At 42.5% G+C, this 26,502-nt stretch overlaps 1 protein-coding gene across 1 annotated transcript in view; it reads right to left on the bottom strand.

Annotated features, from left to right (window-relative positions):
• Positions 1-26,502, bottom strand: part of LOC126162354 (nose resistant to fluoxetine protein 6-like) — a 346,588-nt gene that overhangs the window by 139,324 nt on the left and 180,762 nt on the right. The window contains exons 5-6 of the mRNA XM_049918807.1: positions 17,228-17,325; positions 10,368-10,561 (exon numbers count right to left, since the gene is read on the bottom strand). Coding sequence (XP_049774764.1) covers positions 10,368-10,561; positions 17,228-17,325 — 292 coding nt within the window. The remainder of the gene's footprint in view (positions 1-10,367; positions 10,562-17,227; positions 17,326-26,502) is intronic.

Below are 26,502 nucleotides of genomic sequence, written 5' to 3'. Positions count from 1 at the left end.
TAGCCAAAGGAGAACTGTAAGTGTGGTACAGGAGATGTGATAATATGATGTGAAAAGGACTGCCCAAATCTGAATAATAGGCAGCAAATATGTGTAGTAATTTTCTATATTTTTTGTATGTTTATTAGTAAATAAGAAAATGGACTGCCATTCAATGCAAGCAGCAACAAATTGTTTTATAGCGTATATAGATATTTGTATTTGCTTTTGTAAATAAGTGTTTGTGTTCCAAATTTTGGTTTTATTTGTCTGATAAATTTAACAATGATGAGTAATTTGCTACTTAAATACTGTTGTAATTGGAGGTTGAACTGTGCCAAAGGCACTTAAGCAAACGATAGGTAAATGTTCTTGACATGTTAAAAAGTATAGACCTAGATATAATGTGAGTGAAAAGAAGTTGGTGGTATAATCTTTTTCGATGGGACAATCACACAAAGATTCAGAACCACTGTATAAATATAAAAATTTAGTGTTCCCATCAAATTTGCACTTAGTGAAATTTAATGGAAACAGGGGCATGTGTAACAACAACAACGCTGTAATATTGTGTCTGTAATAACTTTTTTCTTCTGAATTTCGATAAATTAGTATAATCGTTGTTCTGATTTCATTTCTTTTTTGTTTCATGCCATTATGTTAAAGAAACTGTAAACAATTTTCGATGTGAATCTTAATGTTTATGTTCAATTTCAAGCAATGTTGTTATCAAAGTGAAGTGTAACTAATGTTGAAACTATTGTAAGATGTTAAAGTTGTAATTGTACGCCTGGTCCATACGTAGGCAGTGTATTAGGATATGTAGAATGCAAAACCTTTGGTGAATGCCCTGTCTGTAGGAGAGCAGGAAAAGGTGCAGGCAGGCGAGCGCGGGAAAACGCACACAGGCGCTGTACGGCATAACGGGCTCAGCAGCAGTAGTAGTCGGAGTCGGGCATCGTCTGAGAAACACGTCCTGGACCGAGGAGGCTCTCCTGGAAAACGCGATTTCGTAGAGCCTCGGATGTGCCGTTTTCGACGCCTACACAGCATGGCACAATTCCATAGGCACTAAATGGAAAAGTATTGCGACGCTAAGAAGAAGCAAAGTGCCGGTACATCAAGAGCCATTGCTGTAATTGTATGTGTGCATTGTGCCTCGCCATCTCGCCGCCTGCCGACCGCCGCACCATACGAACAGGTTAAAACTTTTAGTACTGTATTCGTGTGGACCAGTGTTACTTTTGCTACATACTGTTCAATAACAACTTAAATTTTACCAGAACTGTCCTATCAATTAATTATCCTCACAACTAACCTAGACAGGGTCCTTTCCACTTGTTGTGCAATCCGAGATGAAAATTTAAAGTTTATGTTAATAATAATTACCTGCAGACCTATCTATGTTAGAATGATGTTTAAAGAACTTTGTTGTTAATGAATACATAGGTAAACAATATAGGTCTGACAAAGTCGGAAGATAATGTTGAAATTGGTTTCGTAATGAAGTTTAATTAATTTGAGACAAAAATAATGGTAGTTAAATGAGCAGGAAATAAGATAAATAGAGCAGTAAATCATATATTGGAAATCTTAAATGATTAATGCTTCCAATAATCAAAATTCTCAATACAGTGATCATAACAGTTTCAGGGTCTCCCCCCCCCCCCCCCCCCCCTTCTTTTCTTTTCTATTCATTTGAATTCTGAAGTGTACTGAACTGATTTCACCAGCAAAGTTAAAGTCAATATAAAACCTAAATTTATCAGTGTTTTACCCTTCTTAAAATTGACATTGTATGTGTGTTTCAAAAGTGCTATTTCTAGGATAACCTATGCCCGATTTCAGTCAGATCAATAGACAATACGAAGTTTGTAGTAAGCATTATAGTGTATTGTTGTGTATTTATGGCTTGTCCACATTATTACAAATAGTGAAATTATAAGTTCAGTAGATTTTCTGGTTCAAAAATTTACCATATTATGCAGTGTTATTACGTGTTGTTTTGTATGAACGTACATCAACTTGTACAGGGAAGAAACGTAATTAATGCCTAATTAGACTGGCGACCGTATTATTAACAATTTGGTAACATCTGCTGTGTTGTTTCTTGTTCGTCCTAACGTGTGGCTACACTCCAAAATTGCTTGACGTATCATTGTTTTTACTGAGTGGGTGTACGTCCGATTTGCCTCCATTCAGGTACACGCGGTCAATATATGTACCAAAATCCTTTCTTATAAGGTGAAGCCCGTCAACTTACCATAGTACAGGCTTTAAAAGTATCGTACGCCCGAGCGTAGTGTTACAACTTGGTCTTCCCGTTTTATTGTTCACTCATGGTTCTTGTACGTATTATATATTATCCGTCTTTCCCTATAGCGTAACTTTATTTTTCTCAGAATTTCTCTTTATTTTCCTCAGAATTTCTCTTTATTTTGCTCAGAATTTCTTTTTATTTTCCTCAGAATTTCTCTTTATTTTTCTCAGAATTTCTCTTTATTTTCCTCAGAATTGCTAATATCTCGTGCCACTTGACATTATCAAACGTTCCTTCCAGGTCGAAAAGTCCTACGAACGTGTCTTGATTTTTCTTCGGTCTTGCTTCCATTACCAACCGCAACATTAGAACTCTGGTATATTATCAGTCTCATATAGTCTATACACCAACGTGAATAATTGTTTTGTCGCCACTGTCCCCAATGGTTTTAGAAATTCTGATTGAATGTTATCTGTCCCTTCTGCCTTATTTGTTTTTAAGTCTCCCAAAGCTCTTTTAAACTCTGATTCTAATACGGTATCCCTTATATTCTCCCTATCCACTCTTGTTACTTTTTCTATCACTTCATCAGATAAGTCTTCCACCTCACAGAGGACCTCAATGTGCTCCTCTCTCCTATCTGTTATCTCCTCCGCATTTATCGGTGGATTACCCACTGTACTCTTAATAGTATCAGTCTTGCTTTTGATTTCGACGAATGGTGTTTTATCTTTTCTGTATGCTGAGTCAGTCCTTCTGATAATCATTTCTTTTTCGATTTATTCACATTTTGCATGCAGACATGTCATCTTAGCTTCCCTGCACTTCCTATTTATTTCATTCCTCAGCGACGAGTATTTCTGTATTCCTGAATTTCCCTGAACATTTTTGTATTTCCTTTTTTCATCGATCAGGTTTTACCCACGGTTTCTTTGCAGTTACCTTCTTTTTACCTATGTTTTTCTTTCCAGATTCAGTGACTGCCTTTTTTAGAGATGTCCATTCCTATTTAACTGTACTGCCTACTGAACTATTCTTTATTGCAGTAGCTACAGCCTTAGAGAACTTCATGCGTATGTCGTCATCCCTTAGCACTTTCGTATCCTACTTCTTTGAATATTGATTCTTCCTGACTAATACCTTATACTTCATCCTACTCTTCATCACTACTACATTGTGATCTGAGTCTATATCTGCCCCTGAGTACGCCTTACAATCCAGTACCTGATTTCGGAATCTCTGTCTGACCATGATGTAATCTACCCGTATCACCCAGTTTTTTTCAAGTATACCTTCTCCTCTTGTGATTCTTGAACAGAGTATTCGCTGTTACTAGCTGAAATTTGTTACGGAAGTCAATCTTTCTCCTCTCTCATTCCTTGTCCCAAGTCCATATTTTCCTCTAACCTTTCTTCTTCTCCTTCCCAAATAACTGCATGCCAGTCACCCATGACTGTTAAAGTTTCATCTCTTTTTGCGTCCACTACTTAGCTGGGTGGTAACGTGCTTTCCTCCCATGCACTGGGCCCGGGCTCGATTCCCGGGCGCGTTGGAGATTTTCTCCGCTCTGGGACTGGATGTTAAGTTGTCCTCTCATCATTTCATTATCATCGGCTGCAAGTCGCCCAATGTGGCGCAGACTGAAATAAGACTTACACTTGGCGCCGAACCCGACTGGGACATCTCGATCAACAATGCCATACGATCATTTCATATCTCCCTTTGCGCATTCTATTACCCTATGAATATCCTCATATACTTCCTCTGTCTCTTCATCTTCAGCTTGCGACTTCGGCATGTATACTTGAACTATCGTTGTCGGTGTTGGCTTGCTGTCGATTCTGGTAAGGACATACCTATCACTGAACTATTCACAGTAATTCACCCTCTGTCCTACCTTCCTATTCATGACGAATCCTACTCCTGTTACACTATTTTCTGCTGCAGTTGATATTACCCTATATTAGTCTCACCAGAAATTCATGTCTTATTTCCATTTCACTTCATTGACGCCCACTTTATGTAGACTGAGCCTTAACATTTCCCTTTTTACATTTCCTAGCTTCCCTACCCTTCTGACATTCCTTCCCCCGACTCGTAGAACGTTACTGTTTCGTTGGTTATTCAATCTTTTTCTCGTCATCACCTCACCCTTGGCAGTCCTCTACCGGACATCTGAATGGGGAATTGGTCCGAAATCTTTGCTAATGAATAGATCATTCACTTTTCCAATTGCAGGCCATATGTCCTATGGATACACGTCATGATAATTCATTGCAGTGGTTTCCAATGCCTTCTGCATCCTCATGCCTTTGATCATTGTTAATTCTACCGCCTTTTAGGGGCAGTTTCCCACCCCAAGAGAGTGCCCTGAACCTCTGTCCGGTTCTCCTCCCTCTTTGACAAGGCCGTTGACAGAATTACGGTGACTTCTTACGCTGGAAGTCTTTCGTCGCCATTGCTGATGATTTTTACACAAAATTTAAGCAGTGGCAGGTTTCGAACCCGGCGCCGAGGAAGTTTTGATGACTAATCATAGACGCTTTCCCCAGACAACGGGTGAATCCTTTACAATATTAAACCTTAAAATCATGTCAACACCTTACAAAAAGAAACAGTTCAAACAGATGAAATGGAGATCACCGAACTCACGCATCGTTGGATTACAAATTGACCATTTAGCAATCTTTTATTGAAAGTATACAGAAATTATAAAAGTCCATGCCAGAAAGGGTGCAAACGTTTATTCAGTCGTTACCTGCCAAGAACGAAACTACGTTTAAAACCTCAGAGTTTCCCACAGACCCATGAATCTGACACTAGCAGGCTCCACTCAACGTTGAAGGAGAGAAAAAACACAAACAACTGGCAATAACCCAACAGCAAATACATTGAAACAGCACGTACACTAATTCCTCTGTAGAAAAGGAAACAGCACCACTGGAGGAATGAATTTAAACTTAACTGCATGCGTGCAATTGTAACAGAAATATACCTACATCTTCATAATCAATCTGCAATTCATAAGCGCCTGGCAGTGTTCGTCGAACCACCTTTAAGCTACTTCTCTACAGTTCCATTCTCGAACAGATCGCGGAAAAAACGAACACTTAAATCTTTCCATGCAGACTTTGATTTCTCTTTTTTATTATAATGAGAATTTCCCCTATGAAGGTGGGCATCAACAAAATATTTTCACGCTTTAAGGAGCAAGTTGGTGACTGAAATTTCATGAGAAGACCGTGCCGAAGCGAAAAACCTCTTTAATGATTGCCATCCCAATTCATGCATCATATGCGTGGCGCTCTCTCCCCTATTTCACGATAGTACAAAACGAGCGGTCCTGCTTTGAACGTTTTCGGCGTCCACAGTCAATCCTATCTGATGCAAATCCCACACCACACAGAAATACTCCAGAAGAAGACGGAGAACCGTTGTGTAAGCAGTCTCTTTTAGCAGACCTGTTGCATTTTCTCAGTGTTCTGCCAATAAGTCGCAGTGTTTGGTTTGCTATCCCCACAACATTACAACTGTGATCGTTCGAATTTAGGTTATTCTAACTGTAGTCCCCAAGCATTTAGTTGAGTTTACACTCTTTAGATTTGTGTGGTTTCGTGTAACTGAAATTTAGCGGATTCCTTTTAGTATTCATGTGGATTTCATTACTTAGACTGAAGTGCCACTTATTGCACACTACAGATGTCTTGTCCAATTCATTTTGCAATTAGTTTTCATCATCTGATGAATTTACAAGACGGTAAATGACACCATCACCGGCAAACAATCTAAGAGGACTGCTCAGCTTGACTCCTTAATCGTTTATGTAAATCAGGAACAACAGAGGGCTTATAACACTTCCTTGGGGAGCACCAGATATTACTTCCTGTTTTACTCGAGGCCTTTCCGTCAGTTATTACAAGCCGGCCGCGGTGGTCTAGCGGTTCTGGCGCTGCAGTCCGGAACCGCGGGACTGCTACGGTCGCAGGTTCGAATCCTGCCTCGGGCATGGGTGTGTGTGATGTCCTTAGGTTAGTTAGGTTTAAGTAGTTCTAAGTTCTAGGGGACTTATGACCTAAGATGTTGAGTCCCATAGTGCTCAGAGCCATTTTTGAAGTTATTACAAACTGTGACTTTTCTGACAGGATATCACCAATCCTGTCGCACAACTGGGCCGATACTCCATAGGCGGGTTAATTAGAAGTCGCTTCTGAGGGACCGTGTCAAAAGCTTTCTGGAAATCTAAAAATACGGAATCAATTTTACGTCCCCTCTGAATCCATGAATTTGTCAATAAATCGTTTTCTTCGAAGTGATTCATAATGTGGAGCACAGTACTCTAATACGTTCCAAAATCCTACTGCAAATCGACGTTAGTGATACGGGTCTGTAATTCAGAGAATTACTCCTATTTCCTTTCTTGGATATTAGTATTATTTGTGCGACTTTCCATTCCTTGGTCACTGTCCGTTCTACGAGCGAGCCGTTGTTCAAATGTTCAAATGTGTGTGAATTCCTAAGGGACCAAACTGCTTAGGTCATCGGTCCCTAGACTTATACACTACTTAAACTAACTTATGCTAAGAACACACACACACACACACACACACACACACACACACACACACGCACACACATGCCCGAGGGAGAACTCGAACCTCCGGCGGGAGGGGCCTCGCAGTCCGTGACATAACGCCTCAAACCGCGCGACCACTGCGCGCGGCCGAGCGGTTGTATTTGATAGCCATGTAAGGAGCTATTGTATCACCATATTCTGAAAGAAACCTTATTGATATACAGTCTGCCTTGTCTTTATTGATTTAAGCTGCTTCACTTCACCGAGGATATCTCCTAAGTTCCTGATATTGGCAGTTGTTATCGATTCGAAGCAATAATTTTGGAAAACCGTATTTAATAACTCTGCTTTAGTGGCACTAGCATCAATAACAACATCATTGTTATCGAGAATGAAGGTATTGATATCTTCTTACCACTGCTGTACATTACACACGTACATAATCTCTTTGGTTTTCTGCCAGATGTCGAGACAAAGCTTTGTGGCCGAAACTATTAAAAGCATCTCGCACTGAAGTACGCGTTAAATTTCGAGATTCTGTAAAACTTCGTCAATCTTGGGGATTTTGTGACCTTTTAAATTTGGCATGCTTTTTCGTTGCTCCTGCAACAGCGTTGTGACCTGTTTTATGTACCATTGGGGATCAGCACCATCTCTTAATAATTTATTTGCGATATATGTCTAAATTTCCATCGATACTATTTCTCTGAATCTAAACCAAATCTGGTCTATGCTTACATAGTGAGGCTGAGAGAGTGGAGGCTGTCTCTTAGGAGAGTGTGAAGCGAATTTTAATCTTGTTTCTTAAATACATGTATTTTGCGTTTATTTTTTGATGAGATTGGATACTATGGTATTCAGTCTACCCAGCACAACGGTGTGGTCACTAATCCATATCTCTGTTTCTTCGGAGTCTTTCGCGACGGCATACATGAATAAAACGTTACCGGTTTTCCAGCCACGTCAGTTCACCCTGTTAAAGACGACATTGCTCTTAGAGTGTCCGGTGTGTATGTTGTACCCTCTGAATGTGGCAGTATGTATATTGGACAAACAATTCACGCGGTTGCGGAGCGTTGTACTGAGCACAAGCGCCATACAAAACAAAGGGAGCTCGACAAGTTAGTCACAGCGGAGCATTGCCTAAAAAACGGACATAAAATACAGTTCGAAAATACAAAAGTGTTGGCTCGTGCGTCTGCATATTGGAACTCCGTTATAACAACAATTTCAACAGAGACCAAGGATACACACTCAGCAGGACATGGGGGCGGGCGTTGAACACAACAAAAACAGATGCGTGACGCGGGAGCGACAGTTTCAAACGTGGCGCCTGCCCCTGGCGCCACCTGACGTCACCGGTGCTGCCACGGGCAAAATAACTCCGGCCGCTTCCTTTATAACGGAGTCCCAATAGCTCCGCTAGCTGTCCGGGTCGACGTAACGCGCGCGCCACATTGGGTCGATCTGATTGGCTGCTGATGATGCCATCATGCCTATATAAGCGAGAAAGCGTAGCAGGCTCGGCTTACACTTTAAGTCACCATTTTATCGCCTGTTTTTCCTCGTTTCTTTCTTCTTTTTTAAGTCTGTTGGCTGTAGAGCAGCGTACTAAGCTGCTGCCAGCCCGCCCCCTTCGGGGGGAATTGAAAATCAATAAAGGAAAAAGAAAACAGGCTCGGCAGTCAGTGAACTCCTGACGATGATGGCGGAGATGTCCATCGAAAGCTCGAGGATTTTATTTGAACAGACGCGGCTGGAAAACCGAGAACGTTTGTTTTGTTCACATGTCTCTGTTATTATGCTCCCCCTATTATCATGATTATCTCTTGCTAAGAGGTGAAGTATGTATTCATAACCATTTACACTTCGATTGTCCAAAATAATTTTCTGAGAAGGCATTCAGTAAGATTTCGGATGACATCTTATACCTCCCACCGACTTTACACATGTATTTTTTCCAACGTATCAAGAATAGATTGAAGTCACCAGCAACTATTTGAAATTACACTCACGTTTTCTTTGAACTGTTCAGCAACTGGACCATCTGAATCGGCGAGGGGGGGGGGGGGGGAACTGAAAGAAACCAATTATTAATTTATACTGTTGTCAAGTATAACCGCTGCCCATACTATCTTACAGGAACCATCTAATTCAATTTCAGTACTAGTTATACTACTTCTGACAACAATAAACACTCCACCACCAACTGTACTTAATCTAACCTGCCTTAACACAGTTAAGACCTCTGCAAAAATTTCGGCTGAACTTATTTCCTGTTTTGGCGAATTTTCCTTACATAGAACGATTTCTGATTCGGTGCTTTCTGTTAGTGCTTGGAGCCCTGTTTCTTTTCCAGCAGAGCTACAACAGTTTACAACTACAATATTGACTGTTGCTATTCTTGTGTTCTCCCTGCACCATTCGAAACAAACACTTTCTGCACTTTCAAAAGACCCTCTAACCTAAAAAAACGGGCCTGTCCCCTCAACACAACCGCTGCTACCCGTGTAGCCGTTTCCTGTGTGTAGTGGACCCCTGTCCCATTTAACATTAACCGGAAGCCCGCCATCCTATGGCGCAAGTCAAGGAACTTGCAACATACACGTTCGCAGAACCGCCGGCGCCTCTGATGCAGGCCGTTCACTCGGTTCTGTTGACGATGCTACAGATGGTGAGCTCCGCCTTCATCTCGCAAGCAAGACTGGCAGGCTTTACTACTTTAGCTAGCCGCCCGAAGCTAGAGAGAACCTCTGCCGATCCATATCGACGCAAATCGTCAGTACCAACATGAGCTACCACTTGCAGTTGGCTGCACCCAATCGTTAGTGCCATCATGAGTCACCACTTCCAGCTTGCTGCCTCCTGTGTTCTTCATGATATCCAGAATCACCCGTTCCCCATCCAGAATAACTCCTCCGGCATGCATACAGAGTGCGCACTGGATTCCTTTCCCTCCTTCGCAGCCGTTTCCATAAGGAAAAGACAAAGACAACCACAGTGAAACATCCTGACTCTGAGGAAAGAGACAGCCAGATTAATCAGAAAGACCGAAAGGAAATACTCAAAGGATCAACTAGTTGAAATAGAGAAACTGCTATAAGAACTTCAAAACTAAGCTCAAAGGATGTCAGTCACAAATTCTCTGCTTCAAGAAAGAAATGGGCAGTTGGCTCTAAACAGTCAAGAAAACTGCCAGGAATTTTCCACACATTTCATTGAACTGCTTAACTGCCCAGAACCAACATAAAGATTCCCACTACAAAAAACTAAGGACACTAATCCAAATTCATTACTGCCTGGGGAAGAAGAGATGCCAGGCGGATCAAAAGACGGGGGGGGGGGGGGGGGGGGGGAGATGGGATCATAGCAGCGTCATCAACAAACAGCCACAGATTGCTTCTAACCCTTTCCGTCAAATCGCTCACGCGTTTAGCAAAAACGTCCTCAATTACCCGTGTTAGTTATTTTCAGAAAACAATGAATATGATGTAACCAGAATGTCTCTGCATTTTAATGTTGATCACAAAGTCTATAGGAAGCCATGCTACTTACCTTGTCTTCGTCTTCTCCGTTGTAAAGCGGGAATCCACAGTAGTGCAGGAGCCGATGGCCAGCAATGATGCACAGCAAGGAAAAGGTACGCATGAATCCGAATACATCAAGATCCATATTTGATTTATTTGTGATGGTCAGCCGTCGGAAGTTTCGCTGCACTGAGAAGCACTCCATAATCTGCCTGCCCAAACCTGCGAAAAGTCAGTAACTGTTTCTGCTGAAGGTATTATCACTACAAGATGAAGTCAACATACTAATGTGCTCTCCCGTTCTGTGGCACGTTAGTGTTGTTGCCTCAAACGAGTGACTAATATTGAACTAGAAACTTTTATTTGGTTGTGTAATGGTTCTGCTGTTTCCCATCTCCGCAAAACAACAATATTGGCAACTTAGGTGTGATTTTAAGATATTAATATTTGTTTATATCAGTGCGGCAGGGAAACCAACTGCCATTAGAAATTAGTAAATACTCAAATCTCTCTTCCGAAAAATTAACTTTTTCTTTTCTACGTTGTTACGTCGTTATGGCAGATATATTTGAGGCATCTGTAGAGAATTCAGTCCTTTCACCTAAGTTGCAAATATGATCAACTTCTTTGCATTTAGTCTAAAAATACATCAGTGCAATAATGAATTCCCTCTATGAGGAAATTTCAGTTAACCACCTATCCTCAATTTCCTGCCAACAAACTCGGAAAAACGAATTTTCAAAATACTCAACAAATTTTCGAAATACAAGGAGTGCAGTGCACTTAAAAGTGCTAATAAGGGATCCGACAGTTTGTTGGTAGGTGCGTGGAGGTATGTGACATTAGAAGTCCACGCACAGGTCGTGTAATTCGCGTAGATAATAATGGGCCGCTGATTTGCGTACGCTGTGATGAAGCCCAATAGCGACCAAGATGGGTTCCGTATGATCTACATCAGGCGAATTTGGCTGGCGAAACTTCAACGTGAGTTCACTATAATGGTGCTCAAACCACTGTAGCACGGTTCTGGCTCCGATACCACTGTAGCACGGTTCTGTCTCCGACACACGGAGAATTATACTGACGAAAGATGCAATCGCCGTCGGGGAGCCGGCCGATGTGGCCAAGCTGTTCTAGGCGCTGCAGTCTGGAACCGCGCGACCACTACGGTCACGGATTCGAATCCTGCCTCGGGCGTGCATGTGTGTGATGTCCTTAGGTTAGTTAGGTTTAAGTAGTTCTAAGTTCTAGGGGACTGATGACCTCAGATGTTAAGTCCCGTAGTGCTCAGAGCCATTTTTGAGCCGTCGGGGAAGACATCAAGCATGAAGGGATGCAGGTGGTTCGCAGCTGTCATCCTGTCTTCGATTACTACCAAAAGTCCCAGGCAAGTGCAGTATGTCTCCCATAGCATAATACTACTTTCACAAACTTGCGTCCGTGGCGCGCTGTACGTTTCGAGCCGCCATTCACCTTGCAGACCGCATTTGCGGAGACGACTAGGGACGTAGTGTAGCACAAATGTGACTCACCCGAAGAGCCGACATGTTTCCATTGATCAACGGTCGAATACCGATAGTCCCGTGCCCACTGCAATGGTAATTGACGATGTCGTTGGATCAACATGTGAACACGTAGGGTGGTCTGCTGCGGAGCTCCATGTTCAACAATGTACGCTAAACGGTGTACTCCGAAACATTTGTGCGTGCACCACCGTTGCCAGCATTGTGCTCTTTCGGTAGAGATTCCACATATCACGATCTATCCTATTTCAAAGAGCAGAGAAGCCTCCAAACCTAGTGGTAGTTTCACTGTCCTCCTTCCTCTTTCCGTAGATGTTCACACAGTAGCAAGTGAATATTCGAATAGCTTCGCCGTTTTCGAATACTCGTTCACAGAATATGTCTAATAATGATCTCCCCTTTGTCAAAGTCGGTTATCTCAATGGATTTCGCCATTTGCAGTCCATATCTTCGCTAGGGTGATCCCCCGCCCGTGTCTGCTCCGCTTACATACGTTTGTTACCGCGTCATGTTCCGGCAACGCCACCAGGCGGCATTCAGCGTTCGCAGCGTCGGAAGTTGTTCCGAGCGAACGTTTGTTCTAGGATAGGTTGCTGCATGTAACTTCGGGGGCTGACATCTAGCGGCCTAACTAAGAGACACACGAGCATCTGTCACAGCCTGCCGTGGGAAAGCTATTCAAGGTCTCTTACTGGACGCCTACATTCACCATCTATAAGAACCTAAGTAAATTATATTAAATATTATTCAATAGTTTTCAAAATCGATACACTACCTTTGTTATTCAGGAGAAGATTGCATAACAATTTCAACATTGTAACTATCATAGTTTTGGAGATAAAAAAATTACTAAAAAGAAAAAATCCGACATTTAAGGAACTAAATTGAATTAGGAAATATGATAGTTTATCTTTTGGTATGATTGGAAAGCATAAACCTAACTCTCAGTGTGTAGAATTAATTAATTGAGTTTTTCAAATTAAAACTTTTCGTAAAACAAAAATCAGACAGAGTTATTATTTGTGTCTAATATGGTTATGGGAGTAAATGTAAGTAAATGAGAGTGTGTACGTGGGACATTCGTTTGATTTCAATGTTGCATTATATACCGTCTTAAGTAACCTGCGAGAGTTACACAAACCCCTCGTGAGAAAATGATCCTAGGGAATTTACTCACTTTGCTAATGATGTACGTCTACGTGTGATTGCTATTGTAACAGAGCAGCCAAAAAGTCAGCTGGATTAAAATCTGTATCTAAAGAATATTTCCAGAATTATTGTCTTTTCGTTTACTAAACATTACTTTAATATTTGCATGTCAGATTGACGCAAATGCGTCTGTGTACAAGGATTCGTGTAGGCCAGTTCTGGTGCGAGTATGATCGTGAGCGAGTATTCTGATTGGCAGCGAGCATTGTCAGCCAATCAGAATTGAGACGGTTCCCACTCGTTACCTGATAGTTATACTGGGAGGGATGCCTGGATGAAGAAAGTCGCTCACTAGCTTTGAATACGGACGATCGTGTTACTAGTGCCAGTCAAAATAATGTGTAAGATGAAGAATTTCTTAATGTCTGAGATATTGGTGAGCTAAGTCGAAAGCAGTTGCTGTCCAGGACTGCTTGGCGAAATTTCAGAGATTTTGACTAAATCTGTTGGACAGATATTCGCGTGTGAAATATTGGCCTTCATAGTATCCATGTGGCATGTTTCAGTATTCAACCACTGAGCATTTTTGATGAGCAGTTTCTTTTTTATAAATCCGAAAGTAGGATTGAATGTAATAACTGAAATTAGTGGTGAAATTAATGACTGTCAAAACGTTGTTTCATCTGGGTCGGGTTTGGACAGATTTCTGGCTGCTGTGCGTGTGAAATGTGTGTGAGTTGTGAACTGGAAGAAAATAGCCAATAGTTTATATGTGGACTGAATAGTACCATTTTTTGGCTACCAAGTACAAAATAAACATCTTTGTGTGGAAATTTCGGACTTATTTTCCAGAAGCCAATCCATTTCCTTACTGTCCGATAAAACTGAGTGACAGTCTTTCTGCCGACCGGAGTGGCCGAGCGGTTCTAGTCGCTACAGTCTGTAACCGCGCGACCGCTACGGTCGCAGGTTCGAATCCTGCCTCGGGCATGGATGTGTGTGATGTCCTTAGGTTACTTAGGTTTAATTAGTTCTAAGTTCTAGGCGGCTGATGACCTCAGAAGTTAAGTCGCATAGTGCTCAGAGCCATTTGCACCATTTTTTTTTTTTTTTGACGGTCTTTCTACTTTCTTTCATAACTAGAGATGCGCGATCTCACTAATTGTAGATATTAGATGGTGTTTTTTTATCAACGCTGCTTTCAAATCCTCTTGTAAGTATCTACGTTGCCGAGTGAAGGGACATCGAGCAGACGCCGTTCTGAGGTAGGTGAATTTTAATTTTCAGCCTGCACAGTGACGACGTAACGAGAGGAAGAAAAAAAAAAACGCCCCGCCGCACGTTGCGGTAGGCAGTGGTCATAATGTTTTGGCTTGTCAGTGTGTTTTACGTATCCGCTTAAAGAGACAGAGAAAAATCAATGATCTTAACCATATTCCGATAGCGAAGTCTATAAATAACAAATATATAATGTTACGTACACGAAAATGATTGAGACTGCATGTGCTTTGAGTTCTCTGTGCCGATGTATATTTGCACGATTAAGATCTCAATTCCTGAAAAAACTGTTACGCGATCTTACGGTTTCATTATCAGGTCGAAGTAATGCAGCGGTTGTACGGATGGAATGAGATAATGAACGCGATTGGCTCTGAAACTTACTGGTTTACTAGAACTGTGTGCCGGACTGTGGTCGAGCATGGTACGTGGAAGTGCTCCACCGCCTCAGCTGTCCAAGCAAAACTCACGACGCACCGTAAGAATTTTGCTTCCGCCAGTCCCTTTTCTCCTATGTCCCAGACTTCATTCTGGAAAGTGAATGGTTCTGTTTGCTGTTGGAAATTGTGGAATTTGACAGCAGAACTCAATATAAGGCCTAAAGTACGCCAAAAGAAATACCACTGATCACATTCTCCAACGAAAAAACTTTTCTAAGGATCAAAATAACTACGACCAACATAGGATGTAAGCCATGCGTTATCAAGTTGCGACCTGGGACTATGGGATGCGAAAGAAACAGCCTTTTAACTACACAGTTTCTTTAAATCATCTGCGGAAGAATTAGGCAGTGAAGAAAATACGTACGTGGATCCAAATACAGAGATTTTCAAGCTTTTATAGAGAAAGCGGAAAGCTTAGCGAAAACCTAACGTCAGCGGTGGTTCTAGCTTTACTTCAATTAAACTAAAAAAATTTCTTTCACTGAGGTACAGCAGATGACAAAAACTCCCTCGAAATTGGGCTGCTAGAAAATGGAACGCTATGGGTGGGATTTAGTAAGTTGGCTCCAACACACAACTGTTTCGCACAAAAGACGAGAGAGATATTACTGGTCGCCAGGACATCGCAAGATAAAGGCAGTGGCGAGAGGACATCGAGTAATGTAGTTTTGAAACTAACTCCTGCATATGAGAAAATGACAGAAGAAATTTAGTTTTGTCAAATGAAATCGATAACTTTCTTCAGTTACTGGCTGGTGCACCATAACCGATAAGACACTGCTGCCACCTCGATTTTTCCTGGGTTGACGGGTTGGAGAGGTTGGAGCGAACATGCACGATTCTTATTGCCAGCGTCGCTTGATAGTTACGTAGTGAGTGTGCCGAAGTCGTCGTTACTGAGTATGCTGTTGAAAATTAGAACGTTATATATGCTAGCCATGAAATACATTACCCCCATGTGACTTCCTAACCGCGTGAAGACTGAGATGTTTTTGTTTTTCTATGTAAAAATACGTCTTGCAATTGAAATCATGATAGAAACGTTTTATAAGAGACCAAGCGACACGCCAAGTAGAAACGAACTCTGTATATTTTCTGCTGTAAAACAAATGATATGGCATTCCATTTATTCTCGCCAATCTATGGCATCTCTTTCTGTCTGACCGTTGAAGAGTAAGTACGCATGCCTCTATGTACCGTCTCTATACATAAAATAGAAGGTATGTTTTGGAAATGTGTAAGTGGAAATTAATTATAGGGCCAGACCTTATAATTCAGTACCGCTAAGCAGAGCCATCTTGAAATCGAGTGGCCAATCGTTTCATTCATTTGTTACGTATATTTTTTATGTAAGAAACATGTCTGTTTGATCGGCCGTCACGGAACTGCATGATAAACATTATTTTACTTGCTGCGACGTACAGAGAAATGTTTTCATAATAGTAATATCCCAGGTCTTTCTCTTGTACTATAAATTCAAGAGGCAAACATTTCAAAATACACTAAAATACTTGATTCTGGACACATGATTCGTAAAAGGATTCAGCTTAAAAAATGATAGTGGTGATGTCGACTGTTATGCCCATTACCAAGAGAAAGTTCTTGACTTACAGCTGCATTGTATACTTGCACAGAGGAGAACATTCTCAGCTTTCAATAGTCAGTGAGCTGTTAAACGCCAACCTTTCTTAAAATTTTTAATGCACGAGATAAACCAATACTCGCCCACTTGAAATGATACTACCACCTTGACAAATCAATGCTTTATTTGCGTAACATTTGTGCAGTGCGCGGCAGAGCGAGTATATCTTCAGGCAGAATGCGGGGCCCTGCTAAAATGTAATGCCTCCGAATTTTTTATTCATTTCTCGATATCGGTTGAGGTCTTACATTAAAGCATATTAGACGGTCGACTTTCTCGCTTCGCTAACCATCTGCCTCTGGAGGGCTTTGAATTGTAGCACGTAACATGGTGGTGTGTAACTTAACTAAGTCGGTTTGTGGGAAACATCGTGCTGTAATCGAGTCTCTAATCGCAGAAAAGATGCCTCCAGTTAAAATCCATAGAGGAATCCAAAATGTGCACGGTTATGATTGTACGGACATTAGTAATGTGCGACGTTGTATTATTTGTGCTCATAATGAACGAAACATTGGTGAGTGGTAGACTCTGGAGCGTTTCGAAAAGTTAAAGACTTAACTTTGATGGTGATGAAATGGTGCAAGCAGAGGTGACGTTGTGCCGCCGTCAACAAAGTCAAATGTTCTACAGTGATGGCATCAATAAACTGGTCTCTCGCTGGAAGGAAGGTGTTCATCACCAGGGTCACCATATTGAGAAGTAGATATGTAGACATGAAGGATAAAGATACAGAATGTTAATAAAGTTTGTTTCATTTAAAAAATTCAGAGGCATTACTTTTCAGCACGCCGTCGTAAATGAAGCTAATTGTATACGTGCAGTATTAAATTAAAATTAATTTAGACAGACCCACCTTTCCTTTTCTCTGGTTTGAAGACATCGTTATTGTTCACACGCGCATCATAATAGCTTCCAATGGCCGCTAACACCAACAGCGCTGCTATGAGACACCTGTTACGAACATAGATTGCATTACTTCGGGAAACATAATTGAAATCACATGTCCATAAATATCAATCGGAACTGCGCACACTCATCATATTGTTTTGTAGACACTACACGCTAACAGCTGCTCCGTTAACCATAGTTATCATCTTGCAGACTTTAACAAACTTCTACACCCTCATAAAAGTGCCGCTATTTCATTTCAGACATGCAACTGAAAAGAAAAGAGGGCAATAAAACTACTGACAGGAATAATATATATAAAAATGGAAAAACTGGTGGAAGCTGACCGCAGGGAACGCGTTTCGATTCCGGGTATAAATAAGAACAAACGAGGTGATACTGACCCTATGACTTACCTTAGAAAATAGTTTTCAAAAGTGACTTATTAAACTGATGGCTCGGAAGTTTCTATTTCGTATCATTTTGTCTCGGTCAGTATTATTTGAATTTCTCAATCTAGTCACCTCTCATCTTCAAAACTGGTAGAAAATTCTCTCATATATTGCCCTCTTTTCTTTTCAGTTGCATGTCTGAAACGAAATAATGCTACTTTGATGGGAGTGTAGAAGTTTGTCCAAGTCTTAGATTCAAGAAAGGCAAACCTACATTTTTAGCAGTTGTAGACTGAGAGAAAGCTTTTGTCAATTTTGAGTGTAATACGTTCTTTGAAGTTCTGAAGGTAGCAGGAACACAACATGGAGAGATGAACAGTTATCAACAAATGAAATTACATGGTCCCAGAGATCTTTTCAAGTCTCAAACGTCTATAATGTATTCATGTAAACTGAAGCGATGAATGAAAATCTGTATCCAGGCCGTGATCCGATCTCGGGTCTCTTCCGCACTCCGAGGCAGACACGCTAACCACTAGGCTAATATGGCGCCGAATGAAAATTTGTACAAAGACCGGCATTCGAACCCGGGTTTCTTTCTCGTTAGGCAACTGCGCCCTTGAGCAAACAAATTAAAATTTGTACAAATGTTGGGATTCGAACCCAGGTCTCCTCGTCAGTAGGCAGATACGCTAACCACTATGGTGCCGTGACGACGAGTGAGAATTCGTACCAAGGCCGTAATCTGAACTCATATCTCCTGCTCCTAGGCAGATGTACTAACCATTAGGCCACCATGACACAGCGATTAGCGCACCTGCCTAGTTAGCAGTTGGTTTGGATACCGACCTTGGTACAAGTTCCATTAGTCACTTCAGTCTGCATCAATACATTATACACTCCTGGAAATTGAAATAAGAACACCGTGAATTCATTGTCCCAGGAAGGGGAAACTTTATTGACACATTCCTGGGGTCAGATACATCACATGATCACACTGACAGAACCACAGGCACATAGACACAGGCAACAGAGCATGCACAATGTCGGCACTAGTACAGTGTATATCCACCTTTCGCAGCAATGCAGGCTGCTATTCTCCCATGGAGACGATCGTAGAGATGCTGGATGTAGTCCTGTGGAACGGCTTGCCATGCCATTTCCACCTGGCGCCTCAGTTGGACCAGCGTTCGTGCTGGACGTGCAGACCGCGTGAGACGACGCTTCATCCAGTCCCAAACATGCTCAATGCGGGACAGATCCGGAGATCTTGCTGGCCAGGGTAGTTGACTTACACCTTCTAGAGCACGTTGGGTGGCACGGGATACATGCGGACGTGCATTGTCCTGTTGGAACAGCAAGTTCCCTTGCCGGTCTAGGAATGGTAGAACGATGGGTTCGATGACGGCTTGGATGTACCGTGCACTATTCAGTGTCCCCTCGACGATCACCAGTGGTGTACGGCCAGTGTAGGAGATCGCTCCCCACACCATGATGCCGGCTGTTGGCCCTGTGTGCCTCGGTCGTATGCAGTCCTGATTGTGGCGCTCACCTGCACGGCGCCAAACACGCATACGACCATCATTGGCACCAAGGCAGAAGCGACTCTCATCGCTGAAGACGACACGTCTCCATTCGTCCCTCCATTCACGCCTGTCGCGACACCACTGGAGGCGGGCTGCACGATGTTGGGGCGTGAGCGGAAGACGGCCTAACGGTGTGCGGGACCGTAGCCCAGCTTCATGGAGACGGTTGCGAATGGTCCTCGCCGATACCCCAGGAGCAACAGTGTCCCTAACTTGCTGGGAAGTGGCGGTGCGGTCCCCTACGGCACTGCGTAGGATCCTACGGTCTTGGCGTGCATCCGTGCGTCGCTGCGGTCCGGTCCCAGGTCGACGGGCACGTGCACCTTCCGCCGACCACTGGCGACAACATCGATGTACTGTGGAGAGCTCACGCCCCACGTGTTGAGCAATTCGGCGGTACGTCCACCCGGCCTTCCGCATGCCCACTATACGCCCTCGCTCAAAGTCCGTCAACTGCACATACGGTTCACGTCCACGCTGTCGCGGCATGCTACCAGTGTTAAAGACTGCGATGGAGCTCCGTATGCCACGGCAAACTGGCTGACACTGACGGCGGCGGTGCACAAATGCTGCGCAGCTAGCGCCATTCGACGGCCAACACCGCGGTTCCTGGTGTGTCCGCTGCGCCGTGCGTGTGATCATTGCTTGTAGAGCCCTCTCGCAGTGTCCGGAGCAAGTATGGTGGGTCTGACACACCGGTGTCAATGTGTTCTTTTTTCCATTTCCAGGAGTGTATTCATCTACAACTTACACATAAAGCAGACTGTAATTAACGGGTGACAATTATTGAACTATATGGAACAAAATCTTCATAACTTCCCAACTGTTCGCGTTAAGACGTTCAAACAGCAATGTTGGCCGCAGGGCTCGATAGTAATTAGTATGTGCTGTGTGGGTTGGTTTAGCGACGAAGCCCACTTTCGTTTGGATGCGTTCGTCAATAAGCAAAATTAGCGCATTTAGGAGACTGAGAATTCGCATTTCGCGATCGAGAACTTTTCACCGTCGACATGAGACTGTACTGTGTGCAATGACCAGTCACAGAGTAATCGGTGCGATATTCCTTGATGGCGCGGTGACTACCGAACGGTACGTGAAGGTTTTGGAAGATGGTTTCATCCCCATTATCCAAAGTGACTCTGATTTCGACAAGATGTGGTTCATCCAAGACCGAGCTCGACCGAATCAAGGCAGGAAAGTGTCTTATGTCCTGGAGGAGCACTTTCGGGACCGCGTTCTGCCTCTGGGGTAATCGAGGGGCCACTGGCATATTCTCCGGATCTGAACTCATGCGACTCGTTATAGTTTTTTTGTTTTTTTTTTTGGGCGGGGGCGGGGGGGGTTCATTACAGACAAGATGTGCAGCATAACCCCAAAACCACTGCAGACCTGAAAACAGCAATTAAGGAGGTCATCGACAGCATCGATGTTTCGACACCTCATTGGGTCATGCAAAATTTCTCTACTCGTCCGCACATCATCGCCAATTATGGCAGGCATATCTAACATGTCATAACCTAAATCCGAATATCTGTAGTGACGTTTACATTTTTAATGAAGTGTGTACACGCCATAGTTTGTAACTAATTTACTTTTTTTGTATACAGTTCAATAATTGTCACCCTATAAAAGAGTCGAAGACCAGGGACAGAATGGTAGCCTATTCCAAACGTTATTGATTCTGGCCACCGAGCAAGCAGTGAAGGAGCCAAGGAGAAACTTGGAAAGGCAATCAAAGTTCTGAGAAAACAAATAAAAGCTTTTTGGTTTTCCGAGAACACTATACATCTTTCACAGACAGCAAGGGCTTGGAAGATAAGTGTACACCTAAACAGATCGTTATGTTTAGACATAAAGAAGACACGAAGATATTTTTGCGAAAGATAACGTTAACTATAGAACCAATTCTAGATTCGATATTTTCTGTAATATTTATTTTAGACCTAGCTCTTTATTCGATATCAGCTCTTCTAGACAGCAAACACCCATATAACTGACGATCGAATTAAACGTACTCACTTTCTAACATATTGAGAGGACGTTCTATGAACTGTAGTCTAGTGTTTTAAAGTACGCTCTTTAAGATCCACAACCAAGCATAGGACGGTACTTTAATCCGCAGTCTCTATATTATTAAGCAGGCTAGCTCTGAGCAGTTTAATTGCCTGTATGCATGTAGCCGATCCCTTCGTTACTACTACTCGGCAGCAAATAGCCACAGCAGAACACCTTTATTACACTCTGTCTATCCCTGAAGATAGCTGGGAGTCATTGTCCTGACTATGTTGCTGGTTGAAGGTGTGATACGAAAACACAAGATTTCGCTGAGGCGCCGTAGAGAAGTAGCAATGCATCTCCAATCAGCATCTCTCTCTCTCTCTCTCTCTCTCTCTCTCTCTGGTGAACTTCGCGAGATTAGAAACAATCTAACTGAATTAGTGTCCGGTTATTTCCTCCACAAGAACACGTTTTACTTGCGAATTGTGTCGTTGTTTGGAATGCGATTCAGTTTAGTGGCTAAATTATGTAACTCACACACAATTTTCTAGGCGCTTCACTCCCGAACCGTGCTGCTGCTACGGTCGCAGGTTCGAGTCCTGCCTCGGGCGTGGATGTGTGTAATGTGCTTAGGTTATTTAGACTTAAGTATTTGTAAGTTTAGGGGACTGATGACCTCAGCTGTTAAGTCCCATAGTGCTTAGAGCCATTTCACACACAATTCTGTTACTGACTCTGTAAACACTGTAAGATAGACTACGTATCCGTTCACTTGCCCCTGTAATCATCAACAGTCAGGTAACTACTCGTGAAAGTGTGGTAACATTACTAAGTACAATGTAAATATAGCCTGCGTAGTTTGCAGCCGTCATATTTAGTTTTGTGCTATCCCCAAAGCTTTAATTTTACTGCTCGAAGCCCAGAAACTAATGGCCCACGCGGCGATTTACGCGTTGCGTCGTATGAAACACTGAATTACGCAACTCACTCTGAAAAAAAACAACGCACACGCATTTGTAACCCTTTGAGGCGTAGCGCCGTATACCGATCCTGCCTTGGAGGCGGTTAATTGGAGATGTGTCTCAGAGCTGGATAGTGACAGATGGTGACGCGAGACTGGACGCGCACGTAGTTTATGTATCAGCCGATAGAGGACAGTATTGGATAGGGGACTGTGATTTAGTTTAGATTGTGTCCACTAGAGTGCACTAAAGTAATAGAATGTTTTTTATAAACTGTTCTAGTATTTTCATAAAGTGTTATGTCTTTTTGTGTATGTAAAATGTTATAAATGTGTTTTAGCAGTATGAATGATGCATGAGTGTGGTTTAAGGTTAATATGAAGATAATTGTTTAACAAGTTATGCAGTGGGATTGGTTGGGGGGAAGGAGACCAGACAGCGAGGTCATCGGTCTCATCGGATTAGGGAAGGACGGGGAAGGAAGTCGGCCGTGCCCTTCGAAAGGAACCATCCCGGCATTTGCCTGGAGCGATTCAGGGAAATCACGGATTTAGTGTGGGAATATTTCGAAGAAGTATGGATGTGGACAAAGGGGATTTTTATAGAATAGATTTGTAAAGTAAGTTTATGGTAATGGGAAAGTTAATTCCGGTACAAATAACAATAGTAACTAACTTTAAGCATAAACAAAACTTCAGCATATTAGATAATTACGTCGGTAAAAAGTGCAGTCGTTAGGTTTACTATTTTGCGATTGGTTATTGATGAAAACCGCGGATTGACGCAGAAGAATGTTGTTTTGCTATTGGCTGTTGAGTAAACTGACCAATGGTAAAGCAATATTCTTTGCGCGCCTTTCTCTGCTAGTAGAGAAGACTTAGAGTATTCTAGAGAGGAGTCGGAACCTAGCCATGAAACACTTCGGACGATGGAAATGATAAGTTGCCGGATCTAGCAGTGTTTCATACATCAAAAGTGTTGTAAAGTGACGGCATAATTATTCCGATGGGTGTGTAGAAATTTCGGAATTTTTAAGTGAATTTTGTGACGAGTGGCGTATTGAGCAGGTCGGTGGCTAAAAACAGTGACTGCATTAGGTACCTACAGACTTAATATTTGTCGAGCATTCTCAATCAAATACAATCCGTATTTTTGTAGCTATTACGTTTTCGGGAAATGCAACACCATAAACTTGCTAACGTGAGTGAAATGGATTGTGAGTGACTGTGTTAAGACTAGCACGGGCTTGGCAGTGATACTTGTTCACCTAAGTTTCAGAATATATTAATTAAGGACAAAATTTCCAACCTTTCATTTCGTGTGAAAACTTTCTCCCCAAACGTAGAGTAGTGGCTTTAATTGCAGCCTGGTTCACGTCGAAGTATAGTAGGTTTCGCTCGGCTTCCCTACTGATGATCTGCTGAGAGACAATGTTCACAGATAGGTGCAGGTTCGTCGTAAAGGGACAGAAGGAACCGCGCCGCCGCAACTTCCCTTCAAAAGGCATTCAAAATACAAGCAACTGCAGCAGCGTGAATGTAAAGGGAAGTTTAAATAAAAGAAAAATACTTATAACTAATGGTGGGTCAACAAAACTTCACTTTACGTTAATAGCTCACTTTCAACAACTTTATTCACGAAGCAGAAGTTAAGGAAATGAAATTAAAACTGCTCAGTTTCGTTAATCTTTTACTGGGAAAAGTGCACAGCAATCCAGCTTGTCTATTCATTGTCCGAGATGGCCGGTGGTGTTGAGACCTGGTGGTCAAGGAAGGCAGGATTCTGTTACGATTGTGGATGGGGCCGTAATCAGTTACTATTGGTTGGCTTTCCTTTTAATCACACACAGTTTGTTTAAAATCTACAATAAATTAAAACAATGGCAATAATTTAAGAATTGTTTCACGGCTGAAGGCTTTAAGGGCAATAAATTAAGAATTGATTAAACTTGCTGCAACTTACAATTACAGTTATTAGAATGTAAAAGACAAGTGACCAAGGTCTGAAAGCTCGCTGCAAAAATACAATTGCCAAATTAAAATTTCAAGACAAGCAACGACACTCACGGCTGAAGGCCTTAGTGGCAATAAATTAAGAATTGTTTCATTGCTGACGGCCTTAATGGCAATAAATTAAGAATTGTTTAACTCGTTGAAACTTACAAACTACAGTTATTAAAATATTGAAAACAAGAAAACAAATCACCAAGATCTTAAAGGTTAACTGCTAAAATACAATTAGAACTTTAAGACAAGTAGCGACAGTCACGGCCGAAGGCTTTAAACGCCAAGAATGGCAGTTATTAAAAAAATTTCACAAACATACTGTCAAACAGCAAGGCAATAGCAAAAGTTAATTTAAAAGACAGGCAACTGATCACCAAACAGGTGAGACAAATGATGGTAGCTTGGTAATAAAATAATAAAATAATACCACAATAATAAAACACAGGGCTAGTCACAGACGGTGCTCCAGGAATCGACCTCTGAGTAGGTCAGGCCTTTCGCGAGCGGTGAGAAAGGCAGCCAAGAGTTGCATTCTCTTCACAAGATGGTAACTCAGACTAGTGTCAGTCTAAAGAATGACTAATGGTAATCTGCTCAAGCTACCTAACGTCCGATAACCAATGCATTGATGGAACACCACGCCAAAGCCGGAACCGGCGGTCTGCATTACGTCCTCAGAATGCTGCATTTAGAGCGTCCAAAAGGAGAAAGGAACCACTACTACCAGAGTAGGAGAAACATCAACCGACCTACAAATCAAGGAAACTGCCAAAATTACACGCCTTACCGGACAGCAGCGGCAAGGCGAAGAAACGTACACTGCCGTTACATACACGAACCTCCAGGGCAGGTCACTGGGGCGTTAGCGGCCACCAGGCAGGAAAAATACTGTTGGTTGAACTTAAATAGTAACACATATAATGCAGCAATTAGTAACAATAAGTCGAGTGAAGCTAATTAGATCCTCCTTCCCCAAGCACTCCACTCGCTGCTCTTCGTCTTGGCGACACTGCGGGCAGCAACATGAGAATCGCGAGATCTCACAATGGTGGAGGTTTCACTGCTAGGATTAAAATCCACTCAATTTAAAACTTGTTGGATGCGACTGACGACTAGGTCGTGTACCTCGCGACCACAACCCTTCCATGCAGCAGTCCATGCGTGCCGCCAGCAGTCCCGGCGTGTTGGTGCACTGCCTCTTGGCTCCTCTGGAGTCCCCAACTGAACTGCTCACTGACACGACCCGGATGAATAACGACGTCATCCCAAAGATAGGGCCACAGTTACTAAATATCGATAACGCTGCTGCTGCCACTAGCGGACAGGCAACTCTTGCGAAATCAAGTGGCGCCAGTCAACACAAGAACAATAGAAACAACCGCAACCATGTCAACTAAACGATACAGTCTGGCCTCCAGCAGAGGACGGAAACCTACAACAGCCCCAACGCGAGCCGCAGCACGGCTCAGGTGTATTGAAATGACTGCGGTGGCTTGTGATATTGTCGATGAAGTTATATATTTGTCGTATTTCCACGGCGAAGTATGCTGGTGAAGTCTCTTCTCGGTTATGTTGAAAAGTCATCTTCAGTGGCGTTTCACAGGCCAGTGGCTGAATAGACGTCGTTGTTGGCGACAATCCACAGTTTCACACGCTTATTACCCGTTACACACACAAACACACACACACACATACACCTACACCTAGTTCTCGTATCAGTACGTTATACACTTTTCGTGATAAACGTAAGACCGCGATCTAACTGTTCGTCACGTTTGCATAAGACTACCACAATCGCAAATTCACCGTCAGTAAAACCGTTCTTGCACCTGATCCGCAATTGTAATTATGTTCATTGCGATAGTTACGGATTCAAACAGTCGGTTGTTCATTAAGAAGACAGACATATTACACAGTTTTATGGAGCCTTAGCTCTCGCGATGAGGTTAAATGTAAAAAGACAGTTTCACTCACACGACAGCAATAACTGTAATGTCTACTCGCCAATCATTGGCAGTACCGGTTGAGACACATTCCATTTAGCAATACTCGAAGTGTACGATCTTTCTGTTCATAATTAGGCCTATCACTTCACCTATCATTACGCACTGCTACGACAATCCCAGTCGTCAGTCCTTAAGTCCACGATTCACTGTCTCGGTAAATTTTGCATCTCAAATCAATAATGCGCATTCGGCAATATTGTTACACACACACACACACACACATATTCAGTTCATATAACAAACCTAATTTCACGCGGTTGATTACTGCAATACGATACTTGAAGTAATAA

This window comes from Schistocerca cancellata, chromosome 2 (genome assembly GCF_023864275.1).
Source record: "Schistocerca cancellata isolate TAMUIC-IGC-003103 chromosome 2, iqSchCanc2.1, whole genome shotgun sequence".
Taxonomy (NCBI): domain Eukaryota; kingdom Metazoa; phylum Arthropoda; class Insecta; order Orthoptera; family Acrididae; genus Schistocerca; species Schistocerca cancellata.
The sequence above is the reverse complement of the archived record's forward strand: the minus strand, read 5'-3'. Positions and strand labels throughout refer to the sequence as shown.